This window comes from Geotrypetes seraphini, chromosome 5, assembly GCF_902459505.1.
Source record: "Geotrypetes seraphini chromosome 5, aGeoSer1.1, whole genome shotgun sequence".
In the NCBI taxonomy this organism is placed as follows: domain Eukaryota; kingdom Metazoa; phylum Chordata; class Amphibia; order Gymnophiona; family Dermophiidae; genus Geotrypetes; species Geotrypetes seraphini.
The window spans coordinates 262,157,797-262,174,698 of NC_047088.1; the positions used below are offsets into that span (position 1 = coordinate 262,157,797).

A 16,902-nucleotide genomic window follows, 5' to 3' on the forward strand; every position below is an offset into this window, starting at 1 on the left:
TTCCATTCTACCAACGTCTCTCCCTGGACTGCCACTGCTGGTTCCATCCCTCCACTCGGAGTCCTTATAGGAAAACACCAGAGGTCCAGAAGAGCAGAAAATGTGGGAGTCTTCCAGAAGATTCAGGAAACAGCACCAGGTCTGGAACCTATGTTCCCTCTAAGCTGAGTGCATGAGCGAATATTCATTCACACATTCTAGGAGCGTCGTTCACAGATTTTACATGGTTTCTCACAAGAATAATTGCAAATCTGGAAAATTGTTGGTTTTTAAAACCGGTTGCGTTCGGTCAATCCTTAGAGAGAGCATTGGTTTGCACTAGGGCAGAGCTCTTCTCTCCTTTAGGAGAAGGCCAAGTAATGGGATTAAAATACAGCAGGGGAGATCTAGGTGAGATGTTAGGAAGCCAGACCCCCCCGGAACAAGCTTCCCAAGGAAGTGGTGGGATCAGGAGGCCTTGAAGAGCAGGTGAGAAAAAGTAGGAGAAGTCTGCTGGGAGGCAGGGGATGGTGCTGAAGTCAGGGATGATTTTGTATGGCTTCCTGATCTGGCATTTATTTATTTTTTTATTGTTATTTATTTATTTATTCAATTTTCCATACCGTTTTCCCAGGGGAGCTCAGAACGGTTTACATGAATTTATTCAAATACTCAAGCAGTTTTCTCTCTCTGTCCCGGTGGGCTCACAATCTATGAAACACACCCAGGGCAATGGGGGGATTAAGTGACTTGCCCAGGGTCACAAGGAGCAGTGTGGGATTTGAACCCACAACCTCAGGGTGCTGAGGCTGGAGCTTTAACCACCGCGCCACACTCTCCCCTTGGTTTTGCAGGACCTGGATGACGCTTACTTGCACAAGGTGGACATAGAGTCAAAACTAGGGAGCGTAACAGATGAAATGGAGTACTTGAAACGACTCTTTGAGGAGGTGAGTGTGGAGGGGGGGTGCAGTGGGGACTGTGTTAGAGGCATCACAGAGCTGATACCCTCAGCCATCATCGCCATAATGAGAGGGTACCACCGGCACTGCTAAGCACCCATATTTCTTTACTTTTGTAGCATTTAGAGCAGGGCTGCCCAAGTCCGGTCAGGGTTTCAGGACACCCACAATGAATATGCATGAGAGAGATTGGCCTGCACTGCCTTCTTGGTATGCAAATCTCTCTCATGCATATTCATTGTGGATATCCTGAAAACCTGGCCTGCCAGTAGATCTCGAGGACCGGACTTGGGCAGCCCTGATTTAGATATTATGCTGACAAGTAGAACTTCCTGGAAAGACCCTCCCGTGGGCCAATTGGGCCAGGAAATAGAAAGCACCACCAGGGATATAAAGAAGGGATGGGGCCACTGGGCCACCTCTTGGGATATCTCTTTGCAGTCCTGCTTTTCTTAAAGGCCTGGGCAGCTGGGGTCATCAGAGGGTACACATATTAAACCAGTGCCTGAAAGGAGAGCTGACCTGGATTCAGTGTTCTGGGATTCCTTTTGAACTTACCCAGCTGAGTATACGCAGTGTGGGCCACACTGGAACGCTGATCTCCGGGAAAGGGTAATGGGGGGGGGGGGGGGGGTAATTCTCACTACTCCTTCCAAAGATAGAGTCAGGATGATGTGGATTCAACCATATAATGACAAGTCTTTGCACCAGTCAAATGGCAGCTGTAAATCCCAGTACACGAATGTCAGCATTGTTTCCCAAATATGTAACTGCCGGACCCTCCCTTGACACACCCATGTCCCTCTCAGAGTTGCACCTTTGGAATATTGATTAAGGCCCCCAATTCACGAAAGTCAGCGATCGTCGCTAAAATCACAGGTTTAGTGATGATCACTGCAAAGCGACCCAATTCACAAAATGGCCCCCCTCGATTGCCCATTTTCCGATCCGGCCATGCAAAATAGCCAAGCGATTGATTCCGTTACATTTGCTTGGCTGTTTTGCATCGGTAACGGTGTGCAAATCATTTGTACGCAAACTTGATAGTGAATCAATCACTGTTTGAAAATCGGCCAACAGCGACTGAGTCACTATCTGTAGTGAATCTGGAGTAAGGTCAGTTAACGCACATAACTGCCAATTACCACCAATTATGGCCAATTAGCATCTAATTAATCCATTAAGCTAAGCGTGCAAGTGAACTTATTCTCTAAGTTGTTCACACAGATTTACATGATAGTTGGGAACGAGGGCACCCAGCACCTTACCAGTAGTGTAGTGAGGATAGGAGGCCCCTGAAGTGGTAGCACCCCTCGCACCCTCCTCTCCGCCCCCCTCCACTCTCGCACCCTCCCACCTCGGTACTTTTTAAAAATCTTTGCCAGCACGAACAGCTTTTCCACTCTGTTGCTCATGCCTGCATTGGCTTTCCCTCTGATGTTACTTCCTGACCCCACGACCCGGAAATGATTTCTGAGGGCACTAGGCTGGCACAAGCAGCAGACAGAGTAGTTGCTCACGCTAGTGAAGATTTAAAGAGGTGCGGGGAAGGGAGGGCACAAGTGGGGCATGGGGGGGAGGGTCAGAGAGGTGACAGCGCCCACTTCACATAAGGTTTGACTTTGGATGCATCCCTCTGGCCCTTTGCTGCGATGTCAGTGAGGTACAGCCTCCATTTTCTCCTGCATGGTGAGGTGGGAAAGAGATGACCGTCTCATTCTTGCACAGAGGCATCACCTTGTCCTGACAGGATGGACTCTCTTCTCCTACAGGAGATCCAGGAGCTGCAGTCTCAGATCCATAACGCCTTGGTCACCGTGGAGATGGACAACAACCGGGACCTGGAAATGAAGAATATTATGGAGGGCGTGAAAGCTAAGTACCAGGCCATGCTGGACAAGAGCCGCCAGGAGGCCGACCAGTGGTACAAGTCTAAGGTTTGTACGCCTTCTATGAACCCTTTTTGGGGGTTTCAGAACGTGAATAAGGGGGTGTTTTCTATACTGAAAAATACTCAGAATGTAGATTTACAAAGCAGGTTTCAGCTACTCAAAGCTTCCGATCCACAATACCTTCCAGTGAAGTACACGGGCAATGCCCAGGCTGCCACCTCTGGGGCGAACGGCTGGCAACACATTTCTGGTGTCTAGAATTGAAGAAATCCATGAAGACTAACTAATACCGAATGAAACTTTTCAATCCTCTGAAGCAACCCGCTCTACTCTAACACCTCTGGACATGTCCAGAAATCCTCTTCTGTAATCCGCTTTGAACCGCAAGATAATGGCGGAATACAAATCGCTAATGTAATGTAATGTAGAATGTGTTTTTGCTTCCAAAGGGCAGAGAAAGCAATGCTATCGATTATTACTATCTGAAGCACTTGCACTATGTGTGTAAATTTAAGTCACAGAGGTAACAAGAAATGCCATCATTACACCGTGAAAAAGACCAAAGCGGAGCACTTCTAGCTATATCCAACCCACAGTACAATAACTCTGAGCCAAAAGGGAGTCTTTTTGGATAATAAAAGTATCGAGCGTCTTATTAAACATGGACCAATGTTGGATTTGGCAATACGGCCACTTTGTCGGGGTTTCTCTTTTTCCCAGACAACTTTTTAGCTAATTTTGATTATTGATTTAGAATATAAAATTTAGGGTGTTAGATTTAAGGGTGGGAACCATCAAAGTTATAAGAGGTTTTATGTTCTGAGGCTCTCCAAGAATGGGGCTGCTGTTTGAACAGCTTCAGCAGGATGTCCTATGTATGTGAGGTCTCTACATTGGTTTGTTCAGAAGATTTCAAATGCTTGACATTTTAATTATCCCAAAAGACCCCCTTTTGGTTCAGAATCATTCCACTGTGCGCAGTCCAATTCAGCCTCCCCCAAAACATGACCAATTTCCTTCCCCCCTCCCACTACAACTATCCCGCTGGGAGCTCGTTTGTATTAAAGGGCAACCCTGGGACCCACCACAATTACAAACAGCAGGAAGCAGACACTTGTCCCAGTCCCAGTGCAAATTCGCAACCCATGCAACATTCCATGCTACCGATCCAGGGCAAGCAGTGGCTTCCCCCATGTCTCAATAGTAGACTATGGACTTTTCCTCCAGGAATTTGTCCAGTCCTTTTTTTAAAACCAGCTACATTAACCGCTCCTACCACATTCTCTGGCAACCTCCACTCATATCTTTTTGCCTTCTAATTCTGCAGTTTGATGATATTGAGAAGCAAGCCAAGAGGCACAATGAAGAACTGAAGAACGTCAAAAATGAGATCACAGAGATCAACCGCTTAATCCAGAGGATCAACGGTGATATTGAAGGCTTAAAAAATCAGGTCGGAGAATATTTAATAAAATGTCACCTTCTCTTCTATGTTTTGTGGTACAGTTGTGTCGAGGTAGGGCTACCATTCTTCCAAGTGAAGAGGACTCTTCCAGAAAATGAGCTCTCGTGAGACTTGACATGTAGAAAAGGGGTTCTCGATTCTGCTCCAATGATGACTTTGGCAAGATGTGATGAAACTGACTCTGTAGATTGCCATAATTTAATTTGGGAGTGGTGTAATGGTAGAATCTCAGGTGGCAGAAACTGTGTCTGCTCTTTTCTGGACCAACAGAGCTGCTATGCAGGTCAGTGGAATTAATCGCCCTAACTACATAACAATATCTATATAAGATTGCCTCAAAAGTACTGTAATGGATTCAAAGCCTATGTCTCACGTGTATCAAAAACAAAAAAAAATCATAAACCACAGCCAAAAGGTCTAACTGGTAAAAATGCATGCCAGCACACACAAACATAGCGTATCTTTAGTGGGAGTGGATAAGGAGGAAAAAGGATCTCGGCAATCCAAACCATAGAAACATAGAAAGATGACGGCAGATAAGGGCTACAGCCCATCAAGTCTGCCCATACCATTGACCCACCCTTTTAATTCTACTGGCCCCCTTAACTCTACTGACCTGCTCTATTAAGTCTATATCCTAGCGACCCTATTCATTGGTATGACCCTCGCAGTGATCCCACATAGGTATCCCATTTATTCTTGAAGTCTGGGATACTGCGGGCCTTGATCACCTGTACTGGAAGCTTGTTCCAATGCTCTATCACTCGTTCCGTGAAGAAGTACTTCCTGACGTCTCCACGAAACTTCCCTCCCCTGAGTTTGAGCGGATGTCCTCTTGTGTTCGAGGGTCCTTTGAGAAGAAAGATATCATCTTCCACTTCGACTCGTCCCGTGATGTACTTAAATGTCTCAATCATGTCTCCCCTCTCCCTACGCTCCTCGAGAGTATAGAGCTGCAATTTGTTCAGTCTATCTTCATACGAGAGACCCTTTAGCCCCGAGACCATCCTGGTGGCCATCCGCTGAACCGACTCAATTCTGAGCACATCTTTACGGTAATGTGGCCTCCAGAATTGCACACAGTATTCTGGAGGCCACAATAGACTACATAAGCCGTCTATTGGTTATCTCTGGATTGAATTGTCTTTCATTGATCCAAAACTCCCGAGTAATTTTTTACTTATATTTTTCTTAAATATGTTTTATGGCTTTTAAATATTTTTTTTTACTAATTTTCTTTACGAGAAGTTGACCCTACTTTTAGTGTAATTGTAACCAAAGTGTAATTAATAACGCACAATGTTGATTTAGCCTTATCCACTCCCACTAAAGATATGTTTGTGTGGTGGCATGCATTTTTACTAGTTAGACTGATTGCTGGTTAGCTACTAGTTAGCTCCTCAGGGAGACAGAGTCTCATAGAAACATAGAACATGACGGCAGAAAAGGGCCACGGCCCATCTAGTCTGCCCACCCTAATATCCCACCCCCTAACTACCTCCATGAAGAGATCCCACATGCCAATCCCATCTTTTCTTTAAAATCTGGCACGCTGCTGGCCTCAATTACCTGTTGTGGAAGATTATTCCAGCGGTCAACCACCCTTTCGGTGAAGAAATATTTTCTGGTGTCGCCATGAAATTTCCCAGCCCTGATTTTCAACGGATGCCCTCTTGTTGCCGTGGGTCCTTTAAGGAAAAAGAGATCCTCTTCCACCTCGATACGGCCCGTGACATATTTGAACATCTCGATCATGTTCCTCGAGTGAGTACAGCTGCAACTTACCCAGTCGTTCCTCATACGGGAGATCATTGAGTCTTGAGACCATCCTGGTGGCCATTCGCTGAACCGACTGAACTCTCCGCACATCCTCTACTTTGGCTCTCTTGAAATCAGAACACACATTTTGTGGTGTTCTATAAACTACGGCACAAAAAGAGGATCCAACAGAATCTGCAGTACAAAAAGCAGCAAGCAAAACACAAACGGCAGACTATGTACAGGATGCAGGCTTTGTTTATTGTACCCATAATGGAATTGCTTTTTACTGTCATTGCGATGCATATTCATTTCGTACCTCTGGCTCATACAGGCGCTTGTTTGATACTTTTATATTGCGGTTTGTTTCATACCTTATTCACCCTGGATCCCTGAGGAAGGCATTTTGTCCGAAACACGGACCTTGTCGGCTCCCTTGGTTGTGAATAAGGTTGTATATTTTCTTCAGTTCCGTTATCGGTACAATAAACAAACCCTGCATCCTGTACATAGTCTGCAGTTTGTGTTTTGTGTTCTACAAACTACGCCCATACCTGGAAGAAAAGCTCCGTAGCGTAACGAGGGCAGGACAGTTGTGGCGATCTCCCCATGTGCAGGCTCTAAAGGGCACACTGAGGGGCACAGGGCCGCAGTCTACACATGCATGACTATCTGCATCGCTGGCCCCCTCGGGTGTCAAATTCCTATTCTGGGGCAGGAGACGGGTGGGATTGACGGTGACTGTCAAAAGCGCGCCGGACTTTGGCACAGCAACTATCTCGCAGCGATAATTGCATGCAAGACGTATGCGCACTGCCGGTCCCGCTGCTTTAAAGCCTTACCATTAGCGCTGTGAGGGTGGGTGGGTTAAGTCGTCACGCTCCCGGGGGGGGGGGACTCCCCCACTACACTGAAAAACTGCCGACCACTAAAAACTGAAAGGAAACTGGAAGTTTTCAACAAAAACCACTTCCCCCCACATTTCTCCCCTCACAGCGCTAACGGTGAGGCTTTAAAGTGGCAGGACCGGCGGCGTGCATACATCTTGCACGTAATTGTCAGTGCAACTTTGAGGAGCACATTTATCCTGCACTCAATTGTTACAGTACCAGGATTGACTGCTGCACGCAGGCAAACCACATCCCCCATAAGCGCTTCACCTCCCTAACCACTGGACACACCCATGGCCTGCATAACGCCTTGTGCACACAGGCACCTGCCTGTCAATTAATGGTGCTTTTGAAATGCCTAAATAGCACCTAAGAACATAAGAAGCGCCATCTCCGGATCAGACCTTCGGTCCATCAAGTCCGGCGATCCGCACACGCGGAGGCCCTGCCAGGTATACACCTGGTTTATTTTATAGCCAACCATACTTTATATGCCTCTCTCAAGGAGATATGCATCTAGTTTGCTTTTGAAGCCTAGGACTGTCGATTCTGCAATATTCTCCCCTGGGAGAGTATTCCAGATGCCAACCACTCTCTGTGTGAAGCAGAACTTTCTGACATTAGTCCTGAACTTGTCCCCCCTTAGCTTCATTTCATGTCCTCTTGTCCGTGTCAAATTGGACAATGTAAATAATCTTCTCTGCTCTATTTTGTCGATTCCTTTCAGTATTTTGAAGGTCTCGATCATATCCCCACGCAGTCTCCTTTTCTCAAGGGAGAACAATCCCAGTGTTTTAAGTCGATCCTCATATACCAGTTTCTCCATACCCTTCACTAGTTTGGTTGCTCGTCTCTGCACCCTCTCCAGCAGTTTTATATCCTTCTTCAGGTAGGGAGACCAATGTTGGACGCAGTATTCCAAGTGGGGTCTGACCATTGCCCTATAAAGCGGCATTATAACTTTCTCCGATCTACTCGAGATTCCTTTCTTTATCATGCCCAACATTCTAGATATGGTTACCAGATGTCTAGGAAAGCCCAGACATGTCCTCCTTTAGAGGACTATCCGGGTTAAGGGGCTGGAGGAGTTGCTGTACAGCGAGAGATTAGAGAAACTGGGCCTCTTCTCCCTCGAACAGAGGAGATTGAGAAGGGACATGATTGAAACATTCAAGGTATTGAAGGGGATAGACTTAGTAGATAAGGACACCCTCTCCAAGGTAGAAAGAACGAGAAGGCACTCTCTAAAGCTGAAAGGGGATAGATTCCGTACAAATGTAAGGAAGTTCTTCTTCACCCAGAGAGTGGTAGAAAACTGTAATGTTCTTCCGGAGTCTGTCATAGGGGAAAACACCCTCCAGGGATTCAAGACAGTTAGACAAGTTCCTGCTAGACCAGAACGTACGCAGGTAAGGCTAGACTCAGTTATGGCTCAGGTCCTTGACCTAGGGGCCACCGCGTGAGCGGACTGCTGGGCACGATGGACCTCTTGTCTGACCCAGCAGCGGCAATTCTTATGTTCTTACGCGGATGGATTTCCAAAACCTGGCAGTTTGTCTGTGTTTTGGAAGGTCTCGAGCTCAGGGCTGCATCTGGATAACCTCCGAGCATATGCAGGTGTGATGCAATGACATCGTACACATGCAGAAATGCATGTGATGTCTTTGTGTCGCATCCGTGCATGGAATGAGAGGGCATAGGATGAAGTTAAGAGGTGATAGGCTCAGGGGTAATCTAAGGAAATACTTTTTTACGGAAAGGGTGGTAGATGTGTGGAACAGTCTCCTGGAAGAGGTGGTGGAGACAGGGACTGTGTCTGATTTCAAGAAGTTGTGGGATAGGCACGTGCGATCTCTCTGAAAGAGATGGTTACTGTGGATGGGCAGACTGGATGGGCCATTTGGCCTTTATCTGCCTTTATGTTTCTATAACCATAAAGTTTTATGACATCACAATGCAGGTGTAAAGAGCCTTAGCCAATAGGGAGAGGAGATGCAAATGTTAAGCACCTTAGCCAATAGGGAGAGGAGGAGATAGTGGATGCTGTGGATGGGCCATTTGGCCTTTATCTGCCATCATGTTTCTATGTTTCTATATGGCTCCAGAAAAAGAGGACAGATTGAGACATCTGGGTTTTATTTCCATTGAACACAATTGGTCTCAAAATGTCTGGAGGAGAGTGGCACAATGGTTAAAATCTAGAGCCTCAGCACTGTGAGATTATGGGTTCAAACCCTGTGTCGCTGCAAGTCACGTTATCCTCCACTGCCCCAGGTACATAAGATAGATTGTGAGCCCACCGAGACAGATAGGGGAAAATGCTCAAGTACCTGAATAAATTCATGTAAACTGTTTTGAGCTCCTGTGGGAGAACAGTATAGAAATGGAATGAATTTTGCTGGAACCATATAGTTACCCTAGGAACAGCCTCAGAAAATAAGGAGTGTGTGGCGCAGTGGTTGAAGCTACAGCTTCAGCACCCTGGGGTTGTGGGTTCAAATCCAGCGCTGCTCCTTGTGACCCTGGGCAAGTCACTTAATCCTCCATAGCCCCAGGTACGTTAGATAGATTGTGAGCCCACCGGGACAGATAGGGAAAATGCTTGAGTACCTGATTGTTAAACCGCTTAGATAACCTTGATAGGCGGTATATAAAAACTTAATAAACTTGAGCTACTACCCACATGGAAAAAATCCTGCTGCCCTTACACAGTCCTAGGCCTAAAAACCTCCCCAGGATATAATTTATTTTTTTTAATTTGTTAGTGATATCCCATATTTAACAATAAGTTCCTAAGAACAATCATTTTTTGGGGTAAGTGGAAAGCTGAAATCCTCATCGATCCATATGGCGAAATCCTATTATGGTTTCATATTTACTGTAAAACTCAATAAGACTCAGAGTTTAAAACAGCTTAAATACTGTATTTGAAAGTATTAAACTTGGCTTTAACAATGTAGATGCCACAGTGAAAATTTGTATAAACTCTATTTGTTCATAATTCCGCACTTGACGCCGCTGCTAAGCTCCGACGCAGCCAGCATTTTGCAGTGGAAAAATGACCACCGCTGCATCAGGGCACTTTCACTCGCAGCAAAGCATAATCAGTCCGACTAGCTCTGTCTGGATTTCCCCGGATATGTCTTCCTTTTCGAGGACATGTCCGGACAGCTTTTCAAAACCTGGCACTTTGTCCAGGTTTTGAAAAGCTTCCTCGAAATCGCACTGAGAGCAGGCAGCGGGGGGGACAGGGCTGGGGCAGGGCAAGGGTGAGATTGAGGGCATAATGTGGCAGGGATGGGTAGAACTGGCGGGCCTGGGGTGGGTCTAGGGCAGTGGTCTCAAACTCAAACCCTTTGCGGGGCCACATTTTGGATTTGTCGGTACTTGGAGGGCCGCAGAAAAAATAGTTAATGTCTTATTAAAGAAATGACAACTTTGCATGAGGTAAAACTCGATTTATAAACTATAAAGAGTTTTACCTTATGCAAAATTGTCATTAACTATTTTTTCTGCGGCCTTCCAAGTACCCTATTTTTTTCTGCAGCCCTCACATTTAAAGTTTAATATCTTTCCTTTCTCAAAACTGACACATTTCAATCACTATATTGAAAATAAAATCATTTTCCCTACCTGGTGACTTTATTTTTCTGTGCATTTAACTGTTTCCAAGGTCTTCTTGTCCTTTGACTGGTTTTCTCTCCGTCTTCACTTTCTGCCTTGCATCCATCTTTGGCATTAACTTAATATTCAATTTTTCTGCTTTCTTTTCAAAATCTACGTTTCCATGTCTTACCTTCCGTTCTATCTCTCCTTCTTCTGTCCCTATTTCCATGGTCTGACATCTCTTCCTTTCCTTTCTCTCCCTCCCTCCTTCCTTCCTTTCCCCTGGTCTGGCATCTGTCTCCTTCCCTTCCCCAACTTTTTATTTCTTTCACCCTGCCCCCTTCTTTCTTTCTCTATCCATGCCCCCATTCTTTCTATGTCTGTCTTTCTCTCTCTCCGTGCCCCCTTTCTTTCTTTCTCCATGCCCGCCCTTTCTTTCTGTCTTTCTCTCTCCATGCCTCTTTCTGTCTGTGTCCCGTTTCCCTTCTTTCTTTCTGTCTCCCTGTCCCCCCTTTCTTTCTTTACTTCTCCCTGCCCTCCCCCAAGCCACCACCATTGGGGAACAGGCCGCCACCGCCGCAATCGGGGAACAGGCTGCCGCCACCACAATCGGGGAACATGCCAGCGCTGAGGTCATAACTCTCCCTGCTTATCTTCCCCAGCGCGGGGCTGACCAATTCATGCCACCCGACGTCAATTCTATCGTCGGGGAGGAACTTCCGGGCCAGCCAGATTGGGGAACCCTGCTTTAGGCGAGGACAGATCGTGGGCCGCAAAATAGTACCTGGCGGGCCGCATGTGGCCCCTGGGCCACGAGTTTGAGACCACTGGTCTAGGGGGTCCAAATTTTACGAAAGTAAAATCTGGTAACCCTAGCTCTACTGGCTTCTCAGTCCTATGGTTGCCTTTCTGGCACTCTCCCTGTCTCTGACTGTCACTTCTGCTTTTCGCTCTCTCATCTCTTCTCCAGATTTAGCACTGACCCGTTGTGCTCTTGGAAATCACCTAATCGAAGCCAAATGAAGAAATAATCTTTTTGTAACCCCCTTCTGTTTCCGCTAGCGTGCCAATCTGGAGAACGCCATTGCTCTAGCGGAAGAGCAAGGTGAGCAGGCCGTCGAAAATGCCAAGAAAAACATCCAGGAGTTGGAGGAGGCTTTGAAGAGAGCGAAGCAGGACATGGCCCACAAGGTGCGAGACTACCAGGAGCTCATGAACACCAAACTGGCCCTGGACATCGAGATCGCCACCTACAGGAAGCTGCTAGAGGGAGAGGAGAACAGGTAAAGCCAAGCTGCTGGTTTTAAAGATTTGATATGGTATCTTTGCTCCTCTTGTTCCTCCGCTATGGAATGTTTATAGATTTTCCTATGCGAGAGGCATTCATCGATTTGAACTTTCTCTTCCTTCTAGGAAAGGAATTCAAGGAGTTAAGAATTTTAGCAACTCTCTGGCATTTAAATTTCCCCAATTATGAAATGAACTTCCCCTAGTTTCGAGATGTCCCAGTTCCTTCCAAGTCTTCCGTAAACTTCTAAACTTTTTTATTCGCTAAACATTTTGAAAACTAACTCTTGTATTTCAGTTTACTTTATTTTTTTTTTTTTTAATTTATTGTTAACCACGTCGAGCTTCTTTTGGTTGAAGACCCGGTATATAAGGTTAAGTTTTAGTTTAGAGAGGCCTAAGCAATATGTTACAACTTAAAACAGCAGCGCCAAAGGGCCTACAACATCCATGATTCCCATTTCATGCACAATTGTAATCCCTTCTTGCCTGGACCAGACCTAGGAGGGATGCTTTATTTAAAATAATTTTGTTTGGTAGATCCAGGTTGGGACCAAGTACCAGTAGAAGACCATTGGCAAAAGAACTGCCACTTTCCACTGGCACTTAAATAGTCCAGGCCCGAATTGGGGTTCTGAGCCAACTGTTTATTTACAAAATAGTATTTAAGTGATAAAACGTCTAAGTCTGACTTTGGATGTTTCCCGCAAGACGTCCAAAAAGCAGGGTGGGGAAACATTCATTTTTGAAACCACTAGATGTCCAAAATTTTTTTTTTTTTTTTTTTTTTTTAATGACCTGTGTGGACTTTGTGGCCTTCAGGAAGTCCAACCTTAGGACACCTAACTTTTTCACTATTTTTGACCGCACAAATGTCCACATTCAGACCATTTAGATGTGGGAGGGGCCGCACAGACTAGCCAACAGAGCAGTGGGACGCCTTGGAGCGCACTTCTGTGAACTTCGCATAACGGGTGCAAGATATACGTAGAGAATGACTTAATATACATTTAGAAGAAGAGAAGAACTAATACATATATGCAACAACATTAATAATTTATTAATCAACCTTACTTTTTTCATAAATAAGAACATAAGAAGTTATATCTCCACTGGGTCAGACTGGAGGTCCATCTCGCCCAGTGGCCCGCTCCCGCGGCGGCCCACCAGGTCCTTGACCTGTGAAGTGAATTCTTGACCTTTATAAACTACCTCTACTTCTATAACCTACCTCTGCTGCTATCTGTACCCCTCAATCCCTTTATCCTTTAGGTACCTATCCAAACCTTCCTTAAACCCTTTTACTGTGCTCTCGCCCACTACAACCTCCGGAAGCGCGTTCCATGTGTCCACCACCCTCTGAGTAAAAAGGAACTTCCTAGCATTGGTTCTAAACCTGTCCCCTTTCGATTTCTCCGAGTGACCCCTTGTGCTCGTGGTTCCTCGCAGTTCGAAGAATCTGTCCTTATCCACTTTCTCTAGGCCCTTCAGGATCTTGAAGGTTTCTATCATGTCTCCTCTAAGTCTCCTCTTCTCCAGGGAGAACAGCCCCAGCATTTTCAACCTGTCGGCGTATGTAAAGTTTTCCATACCTCTTATCAGCTTAGTCGCTCTTCTCTGGACTCCTTCGAGTACTGCCATGTCTTTCTTGAGGTACAGCGACCAGTACTGGATACAGTACTCCAGGTGCGGGCGCACCATTGCACGATACAGCGGCATGATGACTTCCTTTGTCCTGGTTGTGATGCCCTTCTTGATGATGCCCAGCGTTCTGTTTGCTCTCTAGCACCCTCTGACTTATAACAAACACCTGTTTCAACAGACAACCCAGGCAAATGCCCCGGTTGTCCCGAAAACCTGGATAATCAGTTCCACATTTGAAACCTGAAGAGGCTCTGTGGCGAAACGCAAGATCGTGTTGGGCTGGACGAACATTTTGTCAGTTGTTGTTCAAGAGAGAACAAGATCTTATCACGAAAGCAGGCGTTTAATCCATGAAGCACCAGTTTGGCAAATAAAACACTGGACAATGTGGAACTGATTATCCAGGTTTTCGGGGCATTTGCCTGGGTTGTCTGTTGAAACAGGTGTTTGTTATAAGTCAGAGGGTGCTAGATTCAATATATTTATAATAGTTGTGAAAAGAGTAAGGTTGATTAATAAATTATTAATGTGTGCATATATGTTTTAGTTCTTCTCTTCTTGTTATGTGGTTAAATCAAAAACAGGGGAAGATTTGTATTTGAAAACGTCCGTTAGCAGTATTGATAGAGAATGACAAAGGGACAAATTTGTCCCTGTCCTATTCCTGAAAGCTCTGCCTTAACTGCACAAGCCTCAGATACTTATGATTTTAAAGTGTTCGAGCCTTGTGCAGATGAGGACGGAGCAAGTGGAGCAAGCTTCATCCAAAGCAAGGCAAATCATAGGTTGCATACGCAGGAGTTTCGTCAGCCGTAAACCTGAAGTCATTATGCCACTGTATAGATCCATGGTGAGACCGCACCTGGAGTACTGTGTGCAATTTTGGAAGCCACATTACCGCAAGGATGTACTGAGACTGGAATCGGTCCAGAGAATGGCCACCAGGATGGTCTCGGGACTCAGGGAGCTCCAGTACGAGGAGCGGTTGGGGAATTTGCAGCTCTACTCACTCGAGGAACATAGAGAGAGGGGAGATATGATCGAGACATTCAAGTATCTCACGGGCCGCATCGAGGTGGAAGAGGATATCTTCTTTTTCAAGGGTCCCGCGGCAACAAGGGGACATCAGTGGAAAATCAGGGGCGGGAAACTGAATGGGGACACTAGGAAGTTCTTCTTCACTGAAAGGGTGGTTGATCGCTGGAATAGTCTTCCACTTCAGGTGATTGAGGCCAGCAGCGTGCCTGATTTTAAGGCCAGATGGGACAGACATGTGGGATCTATCCACAAAGATAGATAGGGAGGGTCATTGGAGTGGGCAGACTTGATGGGCCGTGGCCCTTATCTGCCGTCTATTTCTATGTTTCTATGGAGCTTGCAGGTTCTCCCTGAGGCCTAAAGCTTTTAGCCAAGTACTGGTAGTTCATTGTGCATGGGCAAGAAAATAAATCTCTGAGATGGGGCCAGGAAAAGCTGCACTCTGAAGACCCTGGATATAAATTATCAGTCCAAGTAGTGATGGAGAAACAGCGGGTCTAACCAAAGGGTTACCAGATTTTCCCAAAGGAAAATAAGAACATAAGAAGTTGCCTCCGCTGAGGTAGACCAGAGGTCCATCTTGCCCAGCGGTCCATCAGGCCTAATTGCCTGAACAGTGTCCCTGACTGATTTTGTAACTGCCTCTAATTCTCTAATCCTATCCCTATAACCTACCTCTACTCCTATCTGTACCCCTCAATCCCTTTCTCTTCCAGTGCTGAAGGTCACTGAGCAAATGAGGCCCTTAACAATTAAGGGCACACTTGTGAAATAATGTACACAGCTTCTTCCGCTGCTGTTCAATGTATTTATAAATGACCTGGAAATGGGGATGAAGTGTGAAGTTATCAAATTTGCGGATGACACTAAACTCTGTAGAAGGGTTAGAAATGTGAAAGAGTGTGAGGACCTACAAAGGGACCTAAACAAACTGGAGGAGTGGGCGAAAAAAATGGCAGATGGACTTCAATGTAGGGAAATGCAAGGGAGAAAGAACCCGATGTTCAGCTACCAAATGGGGGGATTAGTATTAGAGGGAAGTAACCTTGAAAGAGATTTGGGTGTGCTGGTGGACACTACAATGAAGCCAACGGCACAATGCGTAGCAGCCATGAAGAAGGTAAACAAAATGTTGGGTATTATTAAGAAGGGTATTACGACCAGAACAAAAGAAGTCATCCTGCCGTTGTATCGGGCAATGGTGCGCCTGCACCTGGAGTACTGTGTTCAGTATTGGTCACTGTACCTTAAGAAGGATATGGCAATACTTGAGAGGGTCCAGAGGAGAGCGACACGAATGATTAAGGGCATGGAAAACCTTTCATACGCTGAAAGATTGGGGAGATTGGGGCTCTTCTCCCTGGAAAAGCGGAGACTCAGAGGAGACATGATAGAGACCTACAAGATCATGAAGGGCATAGAGAGAGTAGAGAGGGACAGATTTTTCAAACTTTCAAAACATAAAAGAGCAAGAGGGCATTCGGAAAAGTTGAAAGGGGACAGATTCAAAACAAATGCTAGGAAGTTCTTCTTTGCCCAACGTGTGGTGGACACCTGGAATGCGCTTCCAGAGGGCGTAATAGGGCAGAGTACGGTACTGGGATTCAAGAAAGAATTGGACAATTTCCTGCTGGAAAAGGGGATAGAGGGGTATAGATAGAGGATTACTGCACAGGTCCTGGACCTGTTGGGCCGCCGCGTGAGCGGACTGCTGGGCACGATGGACCTCGGGTCTGACCCAGTGGAGGCATGGCTTATGTTATGTTCCTGAAATAAAACACATCCTGTAAAGGAAAACACTGTAGCTATTGTGGGAGCCCTCTCCATTCTAGTATTTCTCTCCTTACGTCCTTCTCTGTTCTCTCCTAGGATGTGCTTCCAGATTCCTAATCTACAGCTCAGTGCTATCAACAATCTGGGTGAGTTTATCTGTCCCCTGCCTGGGTCTGGGCAGTTCTTAACTTATCCTCTGTAGAAATACTTGCACAGGACCTACACTTGAGATGCACATAAGCTCCATATTCTAAAACATGGGGCCTACACATAACCACCATTTGTATGCTTAAATTTACAGAATACCAGCAGTTACACACGCATGTGTAGACTTGTGTGTGGAAGTGCCAGGTGAGCTCAGCTGGCTTTGCCCTTATATACAGGGAGTGTGGGAGCAGGGGCGGGGCCTGAGCAGACCACTATCGCTGTGTATTGTGCACATCTAGCATTCGAGAATGGAATCTTGACGTCCCATAGATGCTGTTAGAGAGCCAGAGCTCAGCGCAATGCATCTCGAGCAGGGCTTCTCAGGTCAGTCCTTGGGGATCCATACTGGGACAGACTGAAGGTCCATCAAGCCTGGCCAACCCAGCTCCCAAGTACCTGGC

The 16,902-nt window shown here is 46.0% G+C and overlaps 1 protein-coding gene across 2 annotated transcripts in view; it reads left to right on the plus strand.

Moving 5' to 3' along the window:
• Positions 1–16,902, plus strand: part of LOC117360755 (intermediate filament protein ON3-like) — a 31,656-nt gene that overhangs the window by 11,080 nt on the left and 3,674 nt on the right. For both annotated transcript variants that reach the window (XM_033945063.1, XM_033945062.1), the window contains exons 4-8: positions 834–929; positions 2,714–2,878; positions 4,161–4,286; positions 11,615–11,835; positions 16,391–16,440. In XM_033945063.1, coding sequence (XP_033800954.1) covers positions 834–929; positions 2,714–2,878; positions 4,161–4,286; positions 11,615–11,835; positions 16,391–16,440 — 658 coding nt within the window. The remainder of the gene's footprint in view (positions 1–833; positions 930–2,713; positions 2,879–4,160; positions 4,287–11,614; positions 11,836–16,390; positions 16,441–16,902) is intronic.